Raw genomic sequence first — 22,665 nt, 5'->3', positions numbered from 1 at the left:
CTGTGGGATGTGTGTGTCCTGTGTGATGTGTGTGTCCTGTGGGATGTGTGTGTCCCCTGTGGGATGTGTGTGTCCTGTGGATGTGTGTGTCCCCTGTGGGATGTGTGTGTCCTGTGGGATGTGTGTGTCCTGTGTGATGTTTGTGTCCTGTGGGATGTGTGTGTCCTGTGTGATGTTTGTGTCCTGTGGGATGTGTGTGTCCTGTGTGATGTTTATGTCCTGTGTGATGTTTATGTCCTGTGGGATGTGTGTCCCCTGTGGGATGTGTGTGTCCTGTGGGATGTGTGTGTCCTGTGGGATGTGTGTGTCCTGTGGGATGTGTGTGTCCTGTGGGATGTGTGTGTCCTGTGGGATGTGTGTGTCCCCTGTTGGATGTGTGTGTCCTGTGTGATGTTTATGTCCTGTGTGATGTTTATGTCCTGTGGGATGTGTGTCCCCTGTGGGATGTGTGTGTCCTGTGGGATGTGTGATGTTTATGTCCTGCGGGATGTGTGTGTCCTGTGTGATGTGTGTCTCCTGTGGGATGTGTGTGTCCTGTGTGATGTTTATGTCCTGTGTGATGTTTATGTCCTGTGGGATGTGTGTCCCCTGTGGGATGTGTGTGTCCTGTGGGATGTGTGTCCCCTGTTGGATGTGTGTGTCCTGTGGGATGTGTGTGTCCTGTGTGATGTTTATGTCCTGTGGGATGTGTGTGTCCTGTGGGATGTGTGTGTCCTGTGTGATGTTTATGTCCTGTGGGATGTGTGTGTCCTTTGTGATGTTTGTGTCCTGTGGGATGTGGGATGTGTGTGTCCTGTGTGATGTGTGTGTCCTGTGTGATATGTGTGTGTGTGTGTGACGTGTGTCCTGTGTGTCCCAGGGAGAGGTTGGAGAGCCAGGTCAGAAGGGAAGCAAAGCAGACAAGGGTGAACAGGGTCCTCCTGGTCCAGCTGGTCTCCAAGGTCCCATCGGTGCTCCTGGACCTGCAGTGAGTATCTCTGTCTCTGTCCAGACTTGGACCTACCTTAGTCCCGTTGAGAAGACACTCACGCTGTACCTGCTGTCCTCATTCGAATCAATTCCTTTGTAGTTCGTTCAGCTGTGTTGTTAGCTACACACACCCAGTGTTTTGCTTTGCCATTCAGTGTGTTACCATGGTCACTGTGTCCTCAGGGAAGTGACGGAGAGGCCGGTCCCAGGGGTCAGCAGGGGATGTTCGGACAGAAGGGAGACGAAGGATCCAGAGGTTTCCAAGGGCCCCCTGGTCCCATCGGTCTGCAGGTGGGTGGGGCCCCAAACACACCCTCACACACTAGCCTTCTCCTCTATATTGTACAGGCTTATGGCCTTTGCACTAAGAAACTTGACTATGCATAGATAATAGACAGTGGGTAGCAGCAGTGTAAAAACAAATGGAGGGGGTGTTGTCGTGCCCTCTTCACGACTGTCTTGGTGTGTTTGGACCATATGATTCCTAAAGAGATGATTCCTAATGAGATGTGATTCCTAAAGAGATGATTCCTAATGAGATGTGATTCCTAAAGAGAGGATTCCTAAAGCAGTGATATGGTTAGGTGTTCTCCTGAGTTTTCTTCTAACTCATCAACGTAAGAGAATGTGTTGTACAGTACAGGAACTGTCTTTATGAGCAAAATGAATGAGCTGTTCATTAAACCGGTGTCATTGACTTGATGGAATTATATAGACAATGCCCGCTAGTCTCAAGGAGCAATCTCATCTTCTCAGCTATTCAATTCAATTGACTTTTAATTGGGCGTAATTCACTTCCATTGCTATTTCATTAATTCCAAGGCCATTGAACACACTCTCCTCTCTCCACACTGTGGTGCATAATTAGTGTTTATGTTAATGACCTCTGGCTGACCTTCGCTCTGATGAGTTTTCCACACCAGGGGGACAAATCAGCATACAGACACATACACACTGACGGACACACACACACTGATGGACACACACACACTGATGGACACACACACTGACGGACTCACAGACACACGGACATTCACACACACAGACACACAGACAAACGCTCAAACACACACACACACACACACACACACAAACAGTCTGTCTCAGTCTCAGTTTCCTAACTTGGGGTGTAGGTATTTGAGGAAGATAGGTTGTCTTGGGGCATAGGTATTTGAGGAAAATAGCTTGTCTTGGGGCATATGTATTTGAGGAAGATAGGTTGTCTTGGGTGTAGGTATTTGAGGAAGATAGCTTGTCTTGGGGCGTAGGTATTTGAGGACGATAAGTTGTCTTGGGGCGTAGGTATTTGAGGAAGATAGCTTGTCTTGGGGCGTAGGTATTTGAGGAAAATAGCTTGTCTTGGGGTGTAGGTATTTGAGGGAGATAGCTTGTCTTTGGCGTAGGTATTTGAGGAAGATAAGTTGTCTTGGGGCGTAGGTATTTGAGGAAGATAGGTTGTCTTGGAGCGTAGGTATTTGAGGAAGTTAGTTTGTCTTAGGGCGTAGGTATTACAGGAAGATAGCTTGTCTTGGGTGTAGGTATTTGAGGAAGATAGCTTGTCTTGGGGCGTAGGTATTTGAGGATGATAAGTTGTCTTGGGGCGTAGGTATTTGAGGAAGATAGGTTGTCTTGGGGTGTAGTTATTTGAGGACGATAGCTTGTCTTGGGGCGTAGGTATTTGAAGAAGATAGGTTGTCTTGGGGCGTAGGTATTTGAGGAAGTTAGCTTGTCTTGGGGCATAGGTATTTGAGGAAGATAGCTTGTCTTGGGGCGTAGGTGTTTGAGGAAAATAGATTGTCTTTGGGGTGTAGGTATTTGAGGAAGATAGGTTGTCTTGGAGCATAGGTATTTGAGGAAGTTAGTTTGTCTTAGGGCGTAGGTATTTGAGGAAGATAGCTTGTCTTGGGGTGTAGGTATTAGAGGAAGATAGCTTGTCTTGGGGTGTCGGTATTTGAGGGAGATAACTTGTCTTTGGCGTAGGTATTTGAGGAAGATAAGTTGTCTTGGGGCGTAGGTATTTGAGGAAGATAGGTTGTCTTGGAGCGTAGGTATTTGAGGAAGTTAGTTTGTCTTAGGGCGTAGGTATTTGAGGAAGATAGCTTGTCTTTGGTGTATGTATTTGAGGAAGATAGCTTGTCTTGGGGCGCAGCTATTTGAGGATCATAAGTTGTCTTGGGGCGTAGGTATTTGAGGAAGATAGGTTGTCTTGGGGTGTAGTTATTTGAGGAAGATAGCTTGTCTTGGGGCGTAGGTATTTGAGGAAGATAGGTTGTCTTGGGGCGTAGGTATTTGAGGAAGATAGGTTGTCTTGGGGCATAGGTATTTGAGGAAGTTAGCTTGTCTTGGGGCGTAGGTATTTGAGGAAGATAGCTTGTCTTGGGGCGTAGCTATTTGAGGAAATTAGCTTTTCTTTGGAGCGTAGGTATTTGAGGAAGATAGCTTGTTTTGGGGTGTAGGTATTTGAGGAAAATAGCTTGTCTTTGGGGCGTAGGTATTTGAGGAAGATAGCTTGTCTTGGGGTGTAGGTATTTGAGGGAGATAGCTTGTCTTTGGCGTAGGTATGAGGAAGATACAGTGGGGGAAAAAAGTATTTAGTCAGCCACCAATTGTGCAAGTTCTGCCACTTAAAAAGATGAGAGAGGCCTGTAATTTTCATCATAGGTACACGTCAACTATGACAGACAAATTGAGAAAATAAAATCCAGAAAATCACATTGTAGGATTTTTAATGAATTTATTTGCAAATTATGGTGGAAAATAAGTATTTGGTCACCTACAAACAAGCAAAATTTCTGGCTCTCACAGACCTGTAACTTCTTCTTTAAGAGGCCCCTCTGTCCTCCACTCGTTACCTGTATTAATGGCACCTGTTTGAACTTGTTATCAGTATAAAAGACACCTGTCCACAACCTCAAACAGTCAGACTCCAAACTCCACTATGGCCAAGACCAAAGAGCTGTCAAAGACACCAGAAACAAAATTGTAGACCTGCACCAGGCTGGGAAGACTGAATCTGCAATAGGTAAGCAGCTTGGTTTGAAGAAATCAACTGTGGGAGCAATTATTAGGAAATGGAATACATACAAGACCACTAATAATCTCCCTCGATCTGGGGCTCCACGCAAGATCTCAACCCGTGGGGTCAAAATGATCACAAGAACGGTGTGCAAAAATCCCAGAACCACACGGGGGGACCTAGTGAATGACCTGCAGAGAGCTGGGACCAAAATAACAAAGCCTACCATCAGTAACACACTACGCCGCCAGGGACTCAAATCCTGCAGTGCCACACGTGTCCCCCTGCTTAAGCCAGTACATGTCCAGGCCCGTCTGAAGTTTGCTAGAGTGCATTTGGATGATCCAGAAGAGGATTGGGAGAATGTCAAATGGTCAGATGAAACCAAAATATAACTTTTTGGTAAAAACTCAACTCGTCATGTTTGGAGGACAAAGAATGCTGAGTTGCATCCAAAGAACACCATACCTACTGTGAAGCATGGGGGTGGAAACATCATGCTTTGGGGCTGTTTTTCTGCAAAGGGACCAGGACGACTGATCCGTGTAAAGGAAAGAATGAATGGGGCCATGTATCGTGAGATTGAGTGAAAACCTCCTTCCATCAGCAAGGGCATTGAAGATGAAACGTGGCTGGGTCTTTCAGCATGACAATGATCCCAAACACACCGCCCGGGCAACGAAGGTATTTGAGGAAGTTAGCTTGTCTTGGGGCATAGGTATTTGAGGAAGATAGCTTGTCTTGGGGCGTAGGTTTTTGAGGAAAATAGATTGTCTTTGGGGTGTAGGTATTTGAGGAAGATAGATTGTCTTGGGGCATAGGTATTTGAGGAAGATAGCTGGTCTTGGGGCGTAGGTATTTCAGGAATATAGGTTGTTATAACTGAGAGTTAATAGCAGATTGAATTAGATCTTTGATGTTCTCGCACCCACCTTGCTCCTTGCAGTGGTGACAGAGACAAACGGCCTTTGAATTGTGGATGAGACAGAATCAGGAATTACCAAAGCAATTAAGGTAGACATGTCAGGGATCAAACGTACATATGACGTCTCAACCACATGGTCCACTTAACATGCAGGGAGGTGAGCGATGGGGTTCTTGAGTAGAAACGAATGCCGCCATTTTGCCATAGAGGAAAAATGTTACATTCAGCGTTGTCTCATTGTTGTTGGCTTCTTTCCTTTCCCATAAACTCCTTATTGGTCACATAGTTATACAGTTTGAGGATAGTCTCTTCTCCTCTACGGTATTTTGTTTCTGTCAACATGGACACGTCTCCCTACTGACTCTTTGTGACAGAGGGCCACAACTTTGGCTATATGAATAGAGAGATGAGAGATTGGACATCAAGTCTAATAAGTGATTATTTAGGACACTGAATGTCATTCCGTTTTTAGCGATCCTTTGCTGTTGAAACTGACAGAGTGAAGGGCTCTGCTAACTGTGTGTTCACCTTATACCGTTTACCTAAGAGGTGCACTAAAAGCTAAAGTACAGCTAACACCAAAACATCACTGTCCAATTAATCATCATAAACCAAATTTAAAGGTTACATTTAAAAAAAAATGCTAAAACTACTCTTTGAGTTTATTTGCTTAGTTTTTTCTGTAACACTTGCGTGTTTCCTCAAGGTGATCCAGAATAATTAAAAGTGTGCTTGTTTGTTTCTGTCCGTCCTCAGGGTCTTCCTGGACCTCCAGGCGAGAAGGGTGAGAACGGCGACGTCGGTCCAATGGTGAGCAGATAATCATCATTTAAAAAAATGCTTTATCACTTTTCAAATAAATCATTTTCGATGTATTTGTCTCTTCTGTTGAAATGTGAAATATTCACTTCCCGTTGTCATCATTTCCTGTTCCTGTTGTCTCTCTACAGGGTCCTCCCGGCCCCTCTGGTCCCAGAGGTCCCCAGGGTCCTAGTGGAGCTGATGTACGTACGGTACCACATAATAACTCATTGTCACATTACAATATGTGACTGTGCATGTCAATGTGAAATACTGTAGTATGTCTCTCCCTTCTCTAACTGCCAGGTATGATAACAGAAGACACTCTGTCTCTCCTGAGGCAATGAACGCTGACTCCTCTCTCTTCTTCTCTGTTTCCTGTTAGGGTGCACAAGGTCCTCCCGGTGGTGTGGGTGCTATGGGAGGTGTGGGTGAGAAGGTGAGAGCGTGTGTCCCCGTCACAAGATGCCCCCTGGAGTCTGGAGTCCTGCCAACATCCCTCCACCTACCCCCTTACTTCCCTTCTTCCCAGTCCACTGATGTTATCTCCAGGACTCCATTAATCTCCTATGGCAGCCTTTGTCTGAGTTAGTGATCTGACACTTTTAATGCCTGTTTTATAGCAGTTCCAACAGCACTCTTCCATTTTAGTGCCCATCTGGCAGCCGGCCCCCAGCATCAATACTTAACGCAACAGAATATGAAACATATCCATGGAAGGCTACCATCACTTTGAGAGAGCATTCTGACTAGCTTTATTGTCAACACGCCTATGTTAATGTAATCAGTAGGGTTATCAGGATAATGTAATCATTAGGGTATCTATCATGAGAGAAGTTCATAATTCATAATGACACTCAACATCCACCAGGGCATGTGTTATCAGCCTACTCATAGTGTAAGGGAGCCCTTAGAATGTTTTGACAACAGGATAATGTAATCTAAATACAAGTGGATAATGTATTCTAGTGGATAATGTATTCATAAGGAGTGTCTATCGCGGTGGAGATTCTAACATTTACTCTACGTTAGGAATGTGTTTACAACAGGATAATGTGTTCATAAGGGTAATGTAATCTAGTGGATGATGTATTCATGTCATGGTAGTGATTCTAAACATGATGTTTTCATTTGCAGGGTGAAAACGGTGAAGCGGGAAACCCTGGGACCCCTGGAGAGCCCGGAACTGGAGTACGTTTCTTTTTTTTGTGTGTATGTTTGTCCGTGACTGTGTTAGTATAATAATCTATCATCCAAGTCATTATTTGTATTTTTTTTTGTATTTCCCTATTACCAGAACTATGATTATGTATAGTGAATCTAGTTCATAACACCCCACATGAACACACAGCGTACTGTATAACAACACAGAGACAGTCCTGTTAGTGATGTGAGAGGTAGTAATAGCTGTTACTGTGTTGCTGCTGGCGGGCCGGCGTCACAGCGTGGTTCTCAGTGCGTTGCGGCCAACGATCCACTGTATAAAAAAGCCCTACCAAGCTGAGTCGCTTCACAGACTCTTAACAAACGGTCTGAAAATACAGTACACAACGTTTAGCATTTTAACATGGTTATGACTGTTTAACTGAAGCAGCTCAGCACCTTTTTAACATGGTTATGACTGTGTAGTTCAGGCAGCTCAGTACCTTTTTAACATGGTTATGACTGTTTAACTGAAGCAGCTCAGTACCTTTTAACATGGTTATGACTGTTTAACTGAAGCAGCTCAGTACCTTTTTAACATGGTTATGACTGTGTAGTTCAGGCAGCTCAGTACCTTTTTAACATGGTTATGACTGTGTAGTTCAGGCAGCTCAGTACCTTTTTAACATGGTTATGACTGTTTAACTGAAGCAGCTCAGCACCTTTTTAACATGGTTATGACTGTGTAGTTCAGGCAGCTCAGTGCCTTTTAACATGGTTATGACTGTTTAACTTAAGCAGCTCAGTACCTTTTAACATGGTTATGACTGTTTAACTTAAGCAGCTCAGTACCTTTTAACATGGTTATGACTGTTTAACTTAAGCAGCTCAGTACCTTTTAACATGGTTATGACTGTTTAACTGAAGCAGCTCAGTACCTTTTAACATGGTTATGACTGTTTAACTTAAGCAGCTCAGTACCTTTTAACATGGTTATGACTGTTTAACTTAAGCAGCTCAGTACCTTTTAACATGGTTATGACTGTTTAACTTAAGCAGCTCAGTACCTTTTAACATGGTTATGACTGTTTAACTGAAGCAGCTCAGTACCTTTTAACATGGTTATGACTGTTTAACTGAAGTAGCTCAGTACCTTTTAACATGGTTATGACTGTTTAACTTAAGCAGCTCAGTACCTTTTAACATGGTTATGACTGTTTAACTGAAGCAGCTCAGTACCTTTTAACATGGTTATGACTGTTTAACTGAAGCAGCTCAGTACCTTTTTAACATGGTTATGACTGTGTAGTTCAGGCAGCTCAGTACCTTTTTAACATGGTTATGACTGTGTAGTTCAGGCAGCTCAGTACCTTTTTAACATGGTTATGACTGTTTAACTGAAGCAGCTCAGCACCTTTTTAACATGGTTATGACTGTGTAGTTCAGGCAGCTCAGTGCCTTTTAACATGGTTATGACTGTTTAACTTAAGCAGCTCAGTACCTTTTAACATGGTTATGACTGTTTAACTTAAGCAGCTCAGTACCTTTTAACATGGTTATGACTGTTTAACTTAAGCAGCTCAGTACCTTTTAACATGGTTATGACTGTTTAACTGAAGCAGCTCAGTACCTTTTAACATGGTTATGACTGTTTAACTTAAGCAGCTCAGTACCTTTTAACATGGTTATGACTGTTTAACTTAAGCAGCTCAGTACCTTTTAACATGGTTATGACTGTTTAACTTAAGCAGCTCAGTACCTTTTAACATGGTTATGACTGTTTAACTGAAGCAGCTCAGTACCTTTTAACATGGTTATGACTGTTTAACTGAAGTAGCTCAGTACCTTTTAACATGGTTATGACTGTTTAACTTAAGCAGCTCAGTACCTTTTAACATGGTTATGACTGTGTAGTTCAGGCAGCTCAGTACCTTTTAACATGGTTATGACTGTGTAGTTCAGGCAGCTCAGTGCCTTTTAACATGGTTATGACTGTGTAGTTCAGGCAGCTCAGTACCTTTTTAACATGGTTATGACTGTTTAACTGAAGCAGCTCAGAACCTTTAACATGGTTATGACTGTGAAACTGAGGCAGCTCAGTACCAGTGGAATCCTCAGTACATTCCAGAACCATGACCAAAATCATTCCTGAATATTATCATACTCCGAGTCGATATTTACGTCATGAGAAGGAATTCCCCTGGACCACGCCAACAAATTGGGGAAAACAAACATTCTTTCCCATAGATCCCCATTGTAAAAGAGCCAACTTCGTTGTCAATTTTGTGTTATACAGTAATAACAAAACATGCTGAAAAGCTGCTGTGTTGTTCAATGCCAAATGTAACCAGGTCAACAATCTCAACCTGCGGTTTGGAATGCAACCACATCCGAGAAAAGCCCTGTGGCTTCTGGCTATTCGACTTGGGAGAGTTAATATTGATGCTATCTGGTGTTCTCTTCAGGGACCTAAAGGAATATTGATGCTATCTGGTGTTCTCTTCAGGGACCTAAAGGAATATTGATGCTATCTGTTGTTCTCTTCAGGGACCTAAAGGAATATTGATGCTATCTGGTGTTCTCTTCAGGGACCTAAATGAATATTGATGCTATCTGTTGTTCTCTTCAGGGACCTAAAGGAATATTGATGCTATCTGGTGTTCTCTTCAGGGACCTAAAGGCGAGAGAGGAGACAAGGGAGAGGCAGGACCACCCGGAGCTGCAGGACCCGCAGGCGCCAAAGGACCCCCTGGAGATGATGGCCCCAAGGGAAACCCTGTAAGCTTCACTCTCTACTCCCATAAGATACCTGCTCTCAGTGATATAACCACATACATGTTTTTTAAGACATATTGCCTTTTTTTCTTTTTTGAATAGGGTAATGAAATGTGGTGAGTGCTTTGCTGGCATTACCGTCTGTAGCATGTAGGAGCCAAGATTTACACAAAGCGCCATTGACAGTTTATATGGTTGGGAAAAGCTCACCTCTCATCACCAAGTTTACAACATCCATTAGACACAAAACAAGATAATGTTCCTTGGCCACTTCGGTTGAATATTGTAGTACTGTGTATATCATAGAATATATTTTATACGCTACTGATGTTGTTTTTCCTCCTGCCCCCTCCTTTACCTTCCAGGGGCCGGTTGGATTCCCTGGAGACCCTGGTCCACCTGGTGAAGCTGGTGTTGCTGTGAGTATCAGTCGTTTTTGATTCATGCCGTAAATATTAATAATTATTCAACTGATACAGCTGTTAACATAAGAAGCATTATCAGATGCCATCACTGTCTGTCAGGTTGTAACGCCAGTACAAGTGTCTAGTGTGGACTGTATGTGTAAAGAGACTCCCACTGCTACCAGGAGTGGGAATCTGTAATGGAATTGGATCATATGGTGACCCATCTTACATGTATATGTATTTTCTCCCTAGGGAACTGACGGCTCTGCAGGAGAGAAAGGAGAGGATGGTGAAACTGGTCAACCCGTAAGTCCATATGACATAAATATTATAAACACAGCAGCCGGTGGACTGCGAAATCAACAGGACTATACAGCTCTTGTTGGCAATTTGCAGCATGATAGCGTGGGCGGGCGACTTTATGTGTGCAACACCATCACCATTTACCATTAGTCTGTCCTAATGGTCTATATATGAATAGCCCAGCCTATCCCGTTCAGCATAACCGCTACAGTCCCCTGTGTGCTTTGCCTGTAATACATTACCATAAGCTTGTTATAAGTACCAGCAATAGAGAACATTGAGTCATACAATTTACTTCTTAAGATCTGGTATAAAATGTATGCACTCACTAACTTTAAGTCACTCTGGATAAGAGCGTCTGCTAAATGACTAAAATATAAAATGTAAAAATATGTGAGCACAGTGCATTCGGAAAGTATTCAGACCCCTTTGACTTTTTCCACATTTTGTTACGTTACAGCCTTATTCTAAACTGGATTAAATTGTTATTTTTTTCCTCATCAATCTGCACACAATACCCCATAATGACAAAGCAAAAACAGGTTTTAATAAATATTTGCAAATGTACAAAAAAACAATAATATCACATTTACATAAGTATTCAGACCATTTACTATGTACTTTGTTGAAGCACCTTTGGCAGCAATTAAAGTCTTGAGTCATCTTGGGTATGACGCTAAAAGCTTGGCAAACCTGTACAGTGGCTTGCGAAAGTATTCACCCCCTTGGCATCTTTCCTATTTTGTTGCCTTACAACCTGGAATTAAAATGGATTTTTGGGGGGTTTGTATCATTTGATTTACATAACATGCCTACCACTTTGAAGACAAACAAGAAATAAGACAAAAAAAACAGAAAACTTGAGAGTGCATAAATATTCACCCCCCCAAAGTCAATACTTTGTAGAGCCACCTTTTGCAGCAATTACAGCTGCAAGACTCTTGGGGTATGTCTCTATAAGCTTGGCACATCGAGCCACTGGGATGTTTGCCCATTCTTCAAGGCAAAACTGCTCCAGCTCCCTCAAGTTGGATGGATTCCACTGGTGTACAGCAATCTTTAATTCATACCACATATTCTCAATTGGATTGAGGTCTGGGCTTTGACTAGGCCATTCCAAGACATTTAAATGTTTCCCCTTAAACCACTCAAGTGTTGCTTTTGCAGTATGCTTAGGGACATTGTCCTGCTGCAAGGTGAACCACAGTCCCAGTCTGAACCACTGAAACAGGTTTCCCTCAAGAATTTCCCTGTATTTAGCGCCATCCATCATTCCTTCAATTCTGACCAGTTTCCCAGTCCCTGCCGATGGAAAACATCCACACAGCATGATGCTGCCACCACAATGCTTCACTGTGGGGATGGTGTTCTCGGGGTGATGAGAGGTGTTGGGTTTGCGCCAGACATAACGTTTTCCTTGATGGCCAAAAAGCTCAATTTTAGTCTCATCTGACCAGAGTACCTTCTTCCATATGTTTGGGGAGTCTCCCACATGGCTTTTGGCGAACACCAAACGTGTTTGCTTATTTTAGAATAAGGCTGCAACGTAACAAAATGTGGAAAAAGTCAACGGGTCTCAATACTTTCCCAATTCATTGCTTTAATAGATTTCTTAAAATTTTGTAAAAAAATATGAACAGCAAATCTGATTATTGTAGCCTTTCTTCGGGTGTGTGAATAACAATATTTATTAACATTTATTAATGTAAATAGATTTATAAGTACCGGGAAATAGAAGAGAACTGTAATTTACTCTTATTAATAGGAATGAGTTCATGTTTGCGTGTTAGTGTTTGGCTAAGAGTAATGTATTATGTAATATGAAAGGCATCAGAGTAATGTATTATGTAATGTGAAAGGCATCAGAGTAATGTATTATGTAATGTGAAAGGCATCAGAGTAATGTATTATGTAATGTGAAAGGTATTAGGGTAATGTATTATATAATGTATAAGGTATCAGAGTAATGTATTATGTAATATGAAATGTATCAGAGTAATGTATTATGTCATGTGTAAGGTATCAGAGTAAGGTATTATTTAACGTGTAAGGTGTCAAAGTATTAAGTAAAATGTAAGGTTTGAGAGTAAGGTATTGTGTAAAGTGTAAAGTATTAGATTAAGGTATTTTGAAGCGTCATTTGAAGTTAAAGTAAAATAAGGTTTTGTAATGTCTCAGTGAAGTTCAACTTGAAAATAATTTTTCATTCTCTGCTTAACAGTGGAGAGTTTCAATATAAACCAAATCATACAGTTGAATGATTCTGTAAATTCCACTCAAAGTTGTATTCTCCACTATCTCGATTTTGTGTTCTTCAAATATTTGCTTCAGCAAACCTAAATGTGCTCTGGTTGCATCCAATTAACTTTGCGATAATTGAATGAAGCCGGGTTCTGAAAAACCGACACGATATTTCAGACTGCAGAGTCTAACTCTCCACACGTAGATATCCGTTGAACCTTTTGGAATTCATACCTGTCTAATGTTAATATGTAGTCACATATTCCTCTATGTGTTAGGATAAAGGACAATCCACCGCAGGATTTCAAAGAATAAGCCTCGATATCACGTTAGTATACCATTATGCACCACAAGCTGTGTTCCTTTTCACTAAAGGCCTCTAACTCTCTTACCTCCTTTCGTCTTGTGTTACGTCTTCTGTCCATCCCAGGGTCCTCCTGGTCCATCTGGTGAATCTGGCCCACCTGGTCCCCCCGGCAAGAGAGTAAGCATCTTCATCATCATCATCATCATCATCACACCGCATACACCGATAACACTTTGAACTCGTATCGGATAAAAGACTGAACAATATAGTGTGTTATATATTGTGCGTTTAATCGTAACTCATTGATCAAGTCCCGTTTTGACCTAGATTTTGTGTGACCCGAGTCCCATTGTCCCATATCCAGCACCTTGTAGCCACCACTTAGCTCTATGAAATGTATTAAACTTATTATTAAATCAAACATAGAAATGCAGCCAGTCATTGTTAATTAAGCCTACAGTCTTCAGGTGAGAATTCTTTACTCCAAAACAATACCTCTAAACTCTACAACAATCTCCCCCAAGAGAAGTCTGCATGATTCAATGTTATCAAAAGTGGGCGAGGAAAAAACATTTGGGATTTGCAGGGTTAGGGCCACTGAGCCGTCTGTACATCAAAATGAAATATATCGCAAAGCCCACTGAGCCATTGTACATGGAAATTAAAGATCTCTCATTCCAAAATCATGAACATTAATATGGAGTTGGTCCCACCCTTTGCTGCTATAACAGCCTCCACTCTTCTGGGAAGGCTTTCCACTAGATGATGGAACATTGCTGCGGGGACTTGCTTCCATTCAGCCACAAGAGCATTAGTGAGGTCGGGCACTGATGTTGGGCGATTAGGCCCGCAGTAGGCGTTCCAATTCATCCCAAAGGTGTTCGATGGGGTTGAGGTCAGGGCTCTGTGCAGGCCAGTCAAGTTCTTCCACACCATTTCTATATGGACCTCGCTTTGTGCACGAGGGCATTGTCACTGTTGACACAAAGTTGGAAGCACAGAATTATTTAGAATGTCATTGTATGCTGTAGCGTTAAGATTTCCCTTCACTGGAACTAAGGGGCCTAGCCCGAACCATGAAAAACAGCCACAGACCATTATTCCTCCTCCACCAAACTTTACAGTTGGCACTGCATTCGGCCAGGTAGCGTTCTCATGGCATCCGCCAAACCCAGATTCGTCCGTCGGACTGCCAGATGGTGAAGCGTGATTCATCACTCCAGAGGCTGCTCAGCCATGGGAACCAATGAAGCTCCCGACCAACAGTTATTGTGCTGACGTTGCTTCCAGAGGCAGTTTGGAACTCAGTAGTGAGTGTTGCAAACGAGGACAGACGATGTTTACGCGCTACGCGCTTCAGCACTCGCTGGTCCCGTTCTGTGAGCTTGTGTGGCCTACCACTTCGTGGCTGAGCCGTTGTTGCTCCTAGAAGTTTCCATTTCACAATAACAGCATTTACAGTTGACCGATGCAGCTCTAGCAGGGCAGAAATTTGACGAACTGACTTGTTGGAAAGGTGGCATCCTATGACGGTGCCACGTTGAAAGTCACTGAGCTCTTCAGTAAGGCCATTCCACTGCCAATGTTTGTCTATGGAGATTGCATGGCTGTGTGTGCTAGATTTTATACACCTGTCAGCAACGGGTGTGGCTAACATAGCCAAATCCACTCATTTGAAGGGGTGTCCACATGCTTTTGGATATATAGTGTATCAATTTCATAGTCATGGCATGCTTTGTGTAATACTTAGAGATTAATGTCTGAAATAACGTCGCTTCTGATTTTTTTTCTCTATGAGCAAAATAGGCCCAAAAATGAAATTACCTGTCTAGCCGAGGGAAGAGAGAGAGATATCTCCCCTAAAACACTGTTGATCTGGGCTAGTTGGCCAAACAAAGAAATAACGCTAGTGGTGGAGATAGAAGAAAAGAGAGGGAGAGAAATGATGTGGTATTTTCAGGACATGGCACCTCTATCCTCAGGGCTTGTCTACAGGGATGTGTCTGGGGGTGGCCGGGGGTAACATTAGATTATATGGCTGTAGCGTAGTGAGATGTCATTACTCAGGTGTCTGGGGATAACAGATTATATGGCTGTAGCGTAGTGAGATGTCATTACTCAGGTGTCTGTAGGTAACATTAGATTATATGGCTGTAGCGTAGTGAGATGTCATTACTCAGGTGTCTGGGGGTAACATTAGATTATATGGCTGTAGCGTAGTGAGATGTCATTACTCAGGTGTCTGGGGGTAACATTAGATTATATGGCTGTAGCGTAGTGAGATGTCATTACTCAGGTGTCTGGGGGTAACATTAGATTATATGGCTGTAGCGTAGTGAGATGTCATTACTCAGGTGTCTGGGGGTAACAGATTATATGGCTGTAGCGTAGTGAGATGTCATTACTCAGGTGTCTGGGGGTAACATTAGATTATATGGCTGTAGCGTAGTGAGATGTCATTACTCAGGTGTCTGGGGGTAACAGATTATATGGCTGTAGCGTAGTGAGATGTCATTACTCAGGTGTCTGGGGGTAACAGATTATATGGCTGTAGCGTAGTGAGATGTCATTACTCAGGTGTCTGGGGGTAACATTAGATTATATGGCTGTAGCGTAGTGAGATGTCATTACTCAGGTGTCTGGGGGTAACAGATTATATGGCTGTAGCGTAGTGAGATGTCATTACTCAGGTGTCTGTAGGTAACATTAGATTATATGGCTGTAGCGTAGTGAGATGTCATTACTCAGGTGTCTGGGGGTAACATTAGATTATATGGCAGTAGCGTAGTGAGATGTCATTACTCAGGTGTCTGGGGGTAACATTAGATTATATGGCAGTAGCGTAGTGAGATGTCATTACTCAGGTGTCTGGGGGTAACAGATTATATGGCAGTAGCGTAGTGAGATGTCATTACTCAGGTGTCTGGGGGTAACAGATTATATGGCTGTAGCGTAGTGAGATGTCATTACTCAGGTGTCTGGGGGTAACATTAGATTATATGGCAGTAGCGTAGTGAGATTTCATTACTCAGGTGTCTGGGGGTAACAGATTATATGGCTGTAGCGTAGTGAGATGTCATTACTCAGGTGTCTGGGGGTAACATTAGATTATATGGCTGTAGCGTAGTGAGATGTCATTACTCAGGTGTCTGGGGGTAACATTAGATTATATGGCTGTAGCGTAGTGAGATGTCATTACTCAGGTGTCTGGGGGTAACAGATTATATGGCTGTAGCGTAGTGAGATGTCATTACTCAGGTGTCTGGGGGTAACATTAGATTATATGGCTGTAGCGTAGTGAGATGTCATTACTCAGGTGTCTGTAGGTAACATTAGATTATATGGCAGTAGCGTAGTGAGATGTCATTACTCAGGTGTCTGGGGGTAACAGATTATATGGCTTTAGCGTAGTGAGATGTCATTACTCAGGTGTCTGGGGGTAACATTAGATTATATGGCTGTAGCGTAGTGAGATGTCATTACTCAGGTGTCTGGGGGTAACATTAGATTATATGGCTGTAGCGTAGTGAGATGTCATTACTCAGGTGTCTGGGGGTAACAGATTATATGGCTGTAGTGTAGTGAGATGTCATTACTCAGGTGTCTGTAGGTAACATTAGATTATATGGCTGTAGCGTAGTGAGATGTCATTACTCAGGTGTCTGGGGGTAACAGATTATATGGCTGTAGCGTAGTGAGATGTCATTACTCAGGTGTCTGGGGGTAACAGATTATATGGCTGTAGCGTAGTGAGATGTCATTACTCAGGTGTCTGGGGGTAACATTAGATTATATGGCTGTAGCGTAGTGAGATGTCATTACTCAGGTGTCTGTAGGTAACATTAGATTATATGGCTGTAGCGTAGTGAGATGTCATTACTCAGGTGTCTGGGGGTAACATTAGATTATATGGCTGTAGCGTAGTGAGATGTCATTACTCAGGTGTCTGTAGGTAACATTAGATTATATGGCTGTAGCGTAGTGAGATGTCATTACTCAGGTGTCTGGGGGTAACATTAGATTATATGGCTGTAGCGTAGTGAGATGTCATTACTCAGGTGTCTGGGGGTAACATTAGATTATATGGCTGTAGCGTAGGGAGATGTCATTACTCAGGTGTCTGGGGGTAACATTAGATTATATGGCTGTAGCGTAGTGAGATGTCATTACTCAGGTGTCTGGGGGTAACAGATTATATGGCTGTAGCGTAGTGAGATGTCATTACTCAGGTGTCTGGGGGTAACAGATTATATGGCTGTAGCGTAGTGAGATGTCATTACTCAGGTGTCTGGGGGTAACATTAGATTATATGGCTGTAGCGTAGTGAGATGTCATTAATCAGGTGTCTGGGGGTAACATTAGATTATATGGCTGTAGCGTAGTGAGATGTCATTACTCAGGTGTCTGGGGGTAACATTAGATTATATGGCTGTAGCGTAGTGAGATGTCATTACTCAGGTGTCTGGGGGTAACATTAGATTATATGGCTGTAGCGTAGTGAGATGTTATTACTCAGGTGTCTGGGGGTAACATTAGATTATATGGCTGTAGCGTAGTGAGATGTCATTACTCAGGTGTCTGGGGGTAACATTAGATTATATGGCTGTAGCGTAGTGAGATGTCATTACTCAGGTGTCTGTAGGTAACATTAGATTATATGGCTGTAGCGTAGTGAGATGTCATTACTCAGGTGTCTGGGGGTAACATTAGATTATATGGCTGTAGCGTAGTGAGATGTCATTACTCAGGTGTCTGGGGGTAACATTAGATTATATGGCTGTAGCGTAGTGAGATGTCATTACTCAGGTGTCTGGGGGTAACATTAGATTATATGGCTGTAGCGTAGTGAGATGTCATTACTCAGGTGTCTGGGGGTAACAGATTATATGGCTGTAGCGTAGTGAGATGTCATTACTCAGGTGTCTGGGGGTAACATTAGATTATATGGCTGTAGCGTAGTGAGATGTTATTACTCAGGTGTCTGGGGGTAACAGATTATATGGCTGTAGCGTAGTGAGATGTCATTACTCAGGTGTCTGGGGGTAACATTAGATTATATGGATGTAGCGTAGTGAGATGTCATTACTCAGGTGTCTGGGGGTAACATTAGATTATATGGCTGTAGCGTAGTGAGATGTCATTACTCAGGTGTCTGGGGGTAACATTAGATTATATGGATGTAGCGTAGTGAGATGTCATTACTCAGGTGTCTGGGGGTAACATTAGATTATATGGATGTAGCGTAGTGAGATGTCATTACTCAGGTGTCTGGGGGTAACATTAGATTATATGGCTGTAGCGTAGTGAGATGTCATTACTCAGGTGTCTGGGGGTAACATTAGATTATATGGCTGTAGCGTAGTGAGATGTCATTAATCAGGTGTCTGGGGGTCAGATTATATGGCTGTAGCGTAGTGAGATGTCATTACTCAGGTGTCTGGGGGTAACATTAGATTATATGGATGTAGCGTAGTGAGATGTCATTACTCAGGTGTCTGGGGGTAACATTAGATTATATGGATGTAGCGTAGTGAGATGTCATTACTCAGGTGTCTGTAGGTAACATTAGATTATATGGCTGTAGCGTAGTGAGATGTCATTACTCAGGTGTCTGGGGGTAACATTAGATTATATGGCTGTAGCGTAGTGAGATGTCATTACTCAGGTGTCTGTAGGTAACATTAGATTATATGGCTGTAGCGTAGTGAGATGTCATTACTCAGGTGTCTGGGGGTAACATTAGATTATATGGCTGTAGCGTAGTGAGATGTCATTACTCAGGTGTCTGGGGGTAACATTAGATTATATGGCTGTAGCGTAGTGAGATGTCATTACTCAGGTGTATGGGGGTAACATTAGATTATATGGCTGTAGCGTAGTGAGATGTTATTACTCAGGTGTCTGGGGGTAACATTAGATTATATGGCTGTAGCGTAGTGAGATGTCATTACTCAGGTGTCTGGGGGTAACAGATTATATGGCAGTAGCGTAGTGAGATGTCATTACTCAGGTGTCTGGGGGTAACAGATTATATGGCTTTAGCGTAGTGAGATGTCATTACTCAGGTGTCTGGGGGTAACATTAGATTATATGGCTGTAGCGTAGTGAGATGTCATTACTCAGGTGTCTGGGGGTAACATTAGATTATATGGCTGTAGCGTAGTGAGATGTCATTACTCAGGTGTCTGGGGGTAACATTAGATTATATGGCTGTAGCGTAGTGAGATGTCATTAATCAGGTGTCTGGGGGTCAGATTATATGGCTGTAGCGTAGTGAGATGTCATTAATCAGGTGTCTGGGGGTAACATTAGATTATATGGCTGTAGCGTAGTGAGATGTCATTACTCAGGTGTCTGGGGGTAACAGATTATATGGCTGTAGCGTAGTGAGATGTCATTACTCAGGTGTCTGGGGGTAACATTAGATTATATGGCTGTAGCGTAGTGAGATGTCATTACTCAGGTGTCTGGGGGTAACATTAGATTATATGGCTGTAGCGTAGTGAGATGTCATTACTCAGGTGTCTGGGGGTAACATTATATTATATGGCTGTAGCGTAGTGAGATGTCATTACTCAGGTGTCTGGGGGTAACAGATTATATGGCTGTAGCGTAGTGAGATGTCATTACTCAGGTGTCTGTAGGTAACATTAGATTATATGGCAGTAGCGTAGTGAGATGTCATTACTCAGGTGTCTGGGGGTAACAGATTATATGGCTGTAGCGTAGTGAGATTTCATTACTCGGGTGTCTGGAGGTAACATTAGATTATATGGCTGTAGCGTAGTGAGATGTCATTACTCAGGTGTCTGGGGGTAACATTAGATTATATGGCTGTAGCGTAGTGAGATGTCATTACTCAGGTGTCTGGGGGTAACATTAGATTATATGGCTGTAGCGTAGTGAGATGTCATTACTCAGGTGTCTGGGGGTAACATTAGATTATATGGCTGTAGCGTAGTGAGATGTCATTACTCAGGTGTCTGGGGGTAACATTAGATTATATGGCTGTAGCGTAGTGAGATGTCATTACTCAGGTGTCTGGGGGTAACATTAGATTATATGGCTGTAGCGTAGTGAGATGTTATTACTCAGGTGTCTGGGGGTAACATTAGATTATATGGCTGTAGCGTAGTGAGATGTCATTACTCAGGTGTCTGGGGGTAACAGATTATATGGCTGTAGCGTAGTGAGATGTCATTACTCAGGTGTCTGGGGGTAACATTAGATTATATGGCTGTAGCGTAGTGAGATGTCATTACTCAGGTGTCTGGGGGTAACATTAGATTATATGGCTGTAGCGTAGTGAGATGTCATTACTCAGGTGTCTGGGGGTAACATTAGATTATATGGCTGTAGCGTAGTGAGATGTCATTACTCAGGTGTCTGGGGGTAACATTAGATTATATGGCTGTAGCGTAGTGAGATGTCATTACTCAGGTGTCTGTAGGTAACATTAGATTATATGGCTGTAGCGTAGTGAGATGTCATTACTCAGGTGTCTGGGGGTAACAGATTATATGGCAGTAGCGTAGTGAGATGTCATTACTCAGGTGTCTGGGGGTAACATTAGATTATATGGCTGTAGCGTAGTGAGATGTCATTACTCAGGTGTCTGGGGGTAACAGATTATATGGCTGTAGCGTAGTGAGATGTCATTACTCAGGTGTCTGGGGGTAACAGATTATATGGCTGTAGCGTAGTGAGATGTCATTACTCAGGTGTCTGTAGGTAACATTAGATTATATGGCTGTAGCGTAGTGAGATGTCATTACTCAGGTGTCTGGGGGTAACATTAGATTATATGGCTGTAGCGTAGTGAGATGTCATTACTCAGGTGTCTGTAGGTAACATTAGATTATATGGCTGTAGCGTAGTGAGATGTCATTACTCAGGTGTCTGGGGGTAACATTAGATTATATGGCTGTAGCGTAGTGAGATGTCATTACTCAGGTGTCTGGGGGTAACATTAGATTATATGGCTGTAGCGTAGTGAGATGTCATTACTCAGGTGTCTGGGGGTAACATTAGATTATATGGCAGTAGCGTAGTGAGATGTCATTACTCAGGTGTCTGGGGGTAACATTAGATTATATGGCTGTAGCGTAGTGAGATGTCATTACTCAGGTGTCTGTAGGTAACATTAGATTATATGGCTGTAGCGTAGTGAGATGTCATTAATCAGGTGTCTGGGGGTCAGATTATATGGCTGTAGCGTAGTGAGATGTCATTACTCAGGTGTCTGGGGGTAACATTAGATTATATGGCTGTAGCGTAGTGAGATGTCATTACTCAGGTGTCTGGGGGTAACATTAGATTATATGGCTGTAGCGTAGTGAGATGTCATTACTCAGGTGTCTGGGGGTAACATTAGATTATATGGCTGTAGCGTAGTGAGATGTCATTACTCAGGTGTCTGGGGGTAACATTAGATTATATGGCTGTAGCGTAGTGAGATGTCATTACTCAGGTGTCTGGGGGTAACATTAGATTATATGGCTGTAGCGTAGTGAGATGTCATTACTCAGGTGTCTGGGGGTAACATTAGATTATATGGCTGTAGCGTAGTGAGATGTCATTACTCAGGTGTCTGGGGGTAACATTAGATTATATGGCTGTAGCGTAGTGAGATGTCATTACTCAGGTGTCTGGGGGTAATATTAGATTATATGGCTGTAGCGTAGTGAGATGTCATTACTCAGGTGTCTGGGGGTAACATTAGATTATATGGCTGTAGCGTAGTGAGATGTCATTACTCAGGTGTCTGGGGGTAACATTAGATTATATGGCTGTAGCGTAGTGAGATGTCATTACTCAGGTGTCTGGGGGTAACAGATTATATGGCTGTAGCGTAGTGAGATGTCATTACTCAGGTGTCTGGGGGTAACATTAGATTATATGGCTGTAGCGTAGTGAGATGTCATTACTCAGGTGTCTGGGGTAACATTAGATTATATGGCTGTAGCGTAGTGAGATGTCATTACTCAGGTGTCTGGGGGTAACAGATTATATGGCTGTAGCGTAGTGAGATGTCATTACTCAGGTGTCTGGGGGTAACATTAGATTATATGGCTGTAGCGTAGTGAGATGTCATTAATCAGGTGTCTGGGGGTAACATTAGATTATATGGCTGTAGCGTAGTGAGATGTCATTACTCAGGTGTCTGGGGGTAACATTAGATTATATGGCTGTAGCGTAGTGAGATGTCATTACTCAGGTGTCTGGGGGTAACATTAGATTATATGGCTGTAGCGTAGTGAGATGTCATTACTCAGACAGGTCAGCCGTCACCAACTCAGTTCACCAGTAAGAATGGACTTTTTTTTTTACATTTTAGTCTCCGAAGGGCAAAGATAAAGATGTAGCTTGCATTTAAAATACTTTTTGTAATGATGATGACCCTTTTCCAACGAGGAACATCTTATATGGCGTTTACTGTATAAAGCTGCTGCCGTATATATTTTCCCTTTGACGTTCCCTGGGAACTTATCAAGTGTAACATCATTCATGGTAGGCTAATGTTAGTTGAAAGCGCCCGACATTAGTGAATCCCAAATAGTGCATGAACGTCCTTTTGACGGATGTTCAATTCTTTTTTTTTTATGAAAATGAGCAATTATTGTCCCACATTTCTCAAATAAATCGCTATCTCGAGCTATCTTCTGCAACAGGCCAATAGCTTAAAATATCAGCAATTTACAGCAGAAGCAAAAACTGCCGATTTGCTTTTGCAATGTGCTTGATGTCATTTGACATTCAGAGTATTTAGCATCACATC

At 42.7% G+C, this 22,665-nt stretch overlaps 1 protein-coding gene across 2 annotated transcripts in view; it reads left to right on the top strand.

The window, feature by feature from the left end:
* The window catches only part of LOC121569939 (collagen alpha-1(XI) chain-like), a 202,515-nt gene that overhangs the window by 164,553 nt on the left and 15,297 nt on the right, over positions 1–22,665 (top strand). For both annotated transcript variants that reach the window (XM_041881290.2, XM_041881292.2), the window contains 10 exons: positions 860–967; positions 1,153–1,260; positions 5,667–5,720; positions 5,861–5,914; positions 6,097–6,150; positions 6,849–6,902; positions 9,525–9,632; positions 9,995–10,048; positions 10,289–10,342; positions 13,011–13,064. In XM_041881290.2, the coding sequence (XP_041737224.1) occupies positions 860–967; positions 1,153–1,260; positions 5,667–5,720; positions 5,861–5,914; positions 6,097–6,150; positions 6,849–6,902; positions 9,525–9,632; positions 9,995–10,048; positions 10,289–10,342; positions 13,011–13,064 (702 nt within the window). The remainder of the gene's footprint in view (positions 1–859; positions 968–1,152; positions 1,261–5,666; positions 5,721–5,860; positions 5,915–6,096; positions 6,151–6,848; positions 6,903–9,524; positions 9,633–9,994; positions 10,049–10,288; positions 10,343–13,010; positions 13,065–22,665) is intronic.

This window comes from Coregonus clupeaformis, chromosome 7 (genome assembly GCF_020615455.1).
Source record: "Coregonus clupeaformis isolate EN_2021a chromosome 7, ASM2061545v1, whole genome shotgun sequence".
NCBI lineage: Eukaryota > Metazoa > Chordata > Actinopteri > Salmoniformes > Salmonidae > Coregonus > Coregonus clupeaformis.
Note: the sequence above shows the minus strand (reverse complement) of the source record. Positions and strands in the feature narration are given on the sequence as shown.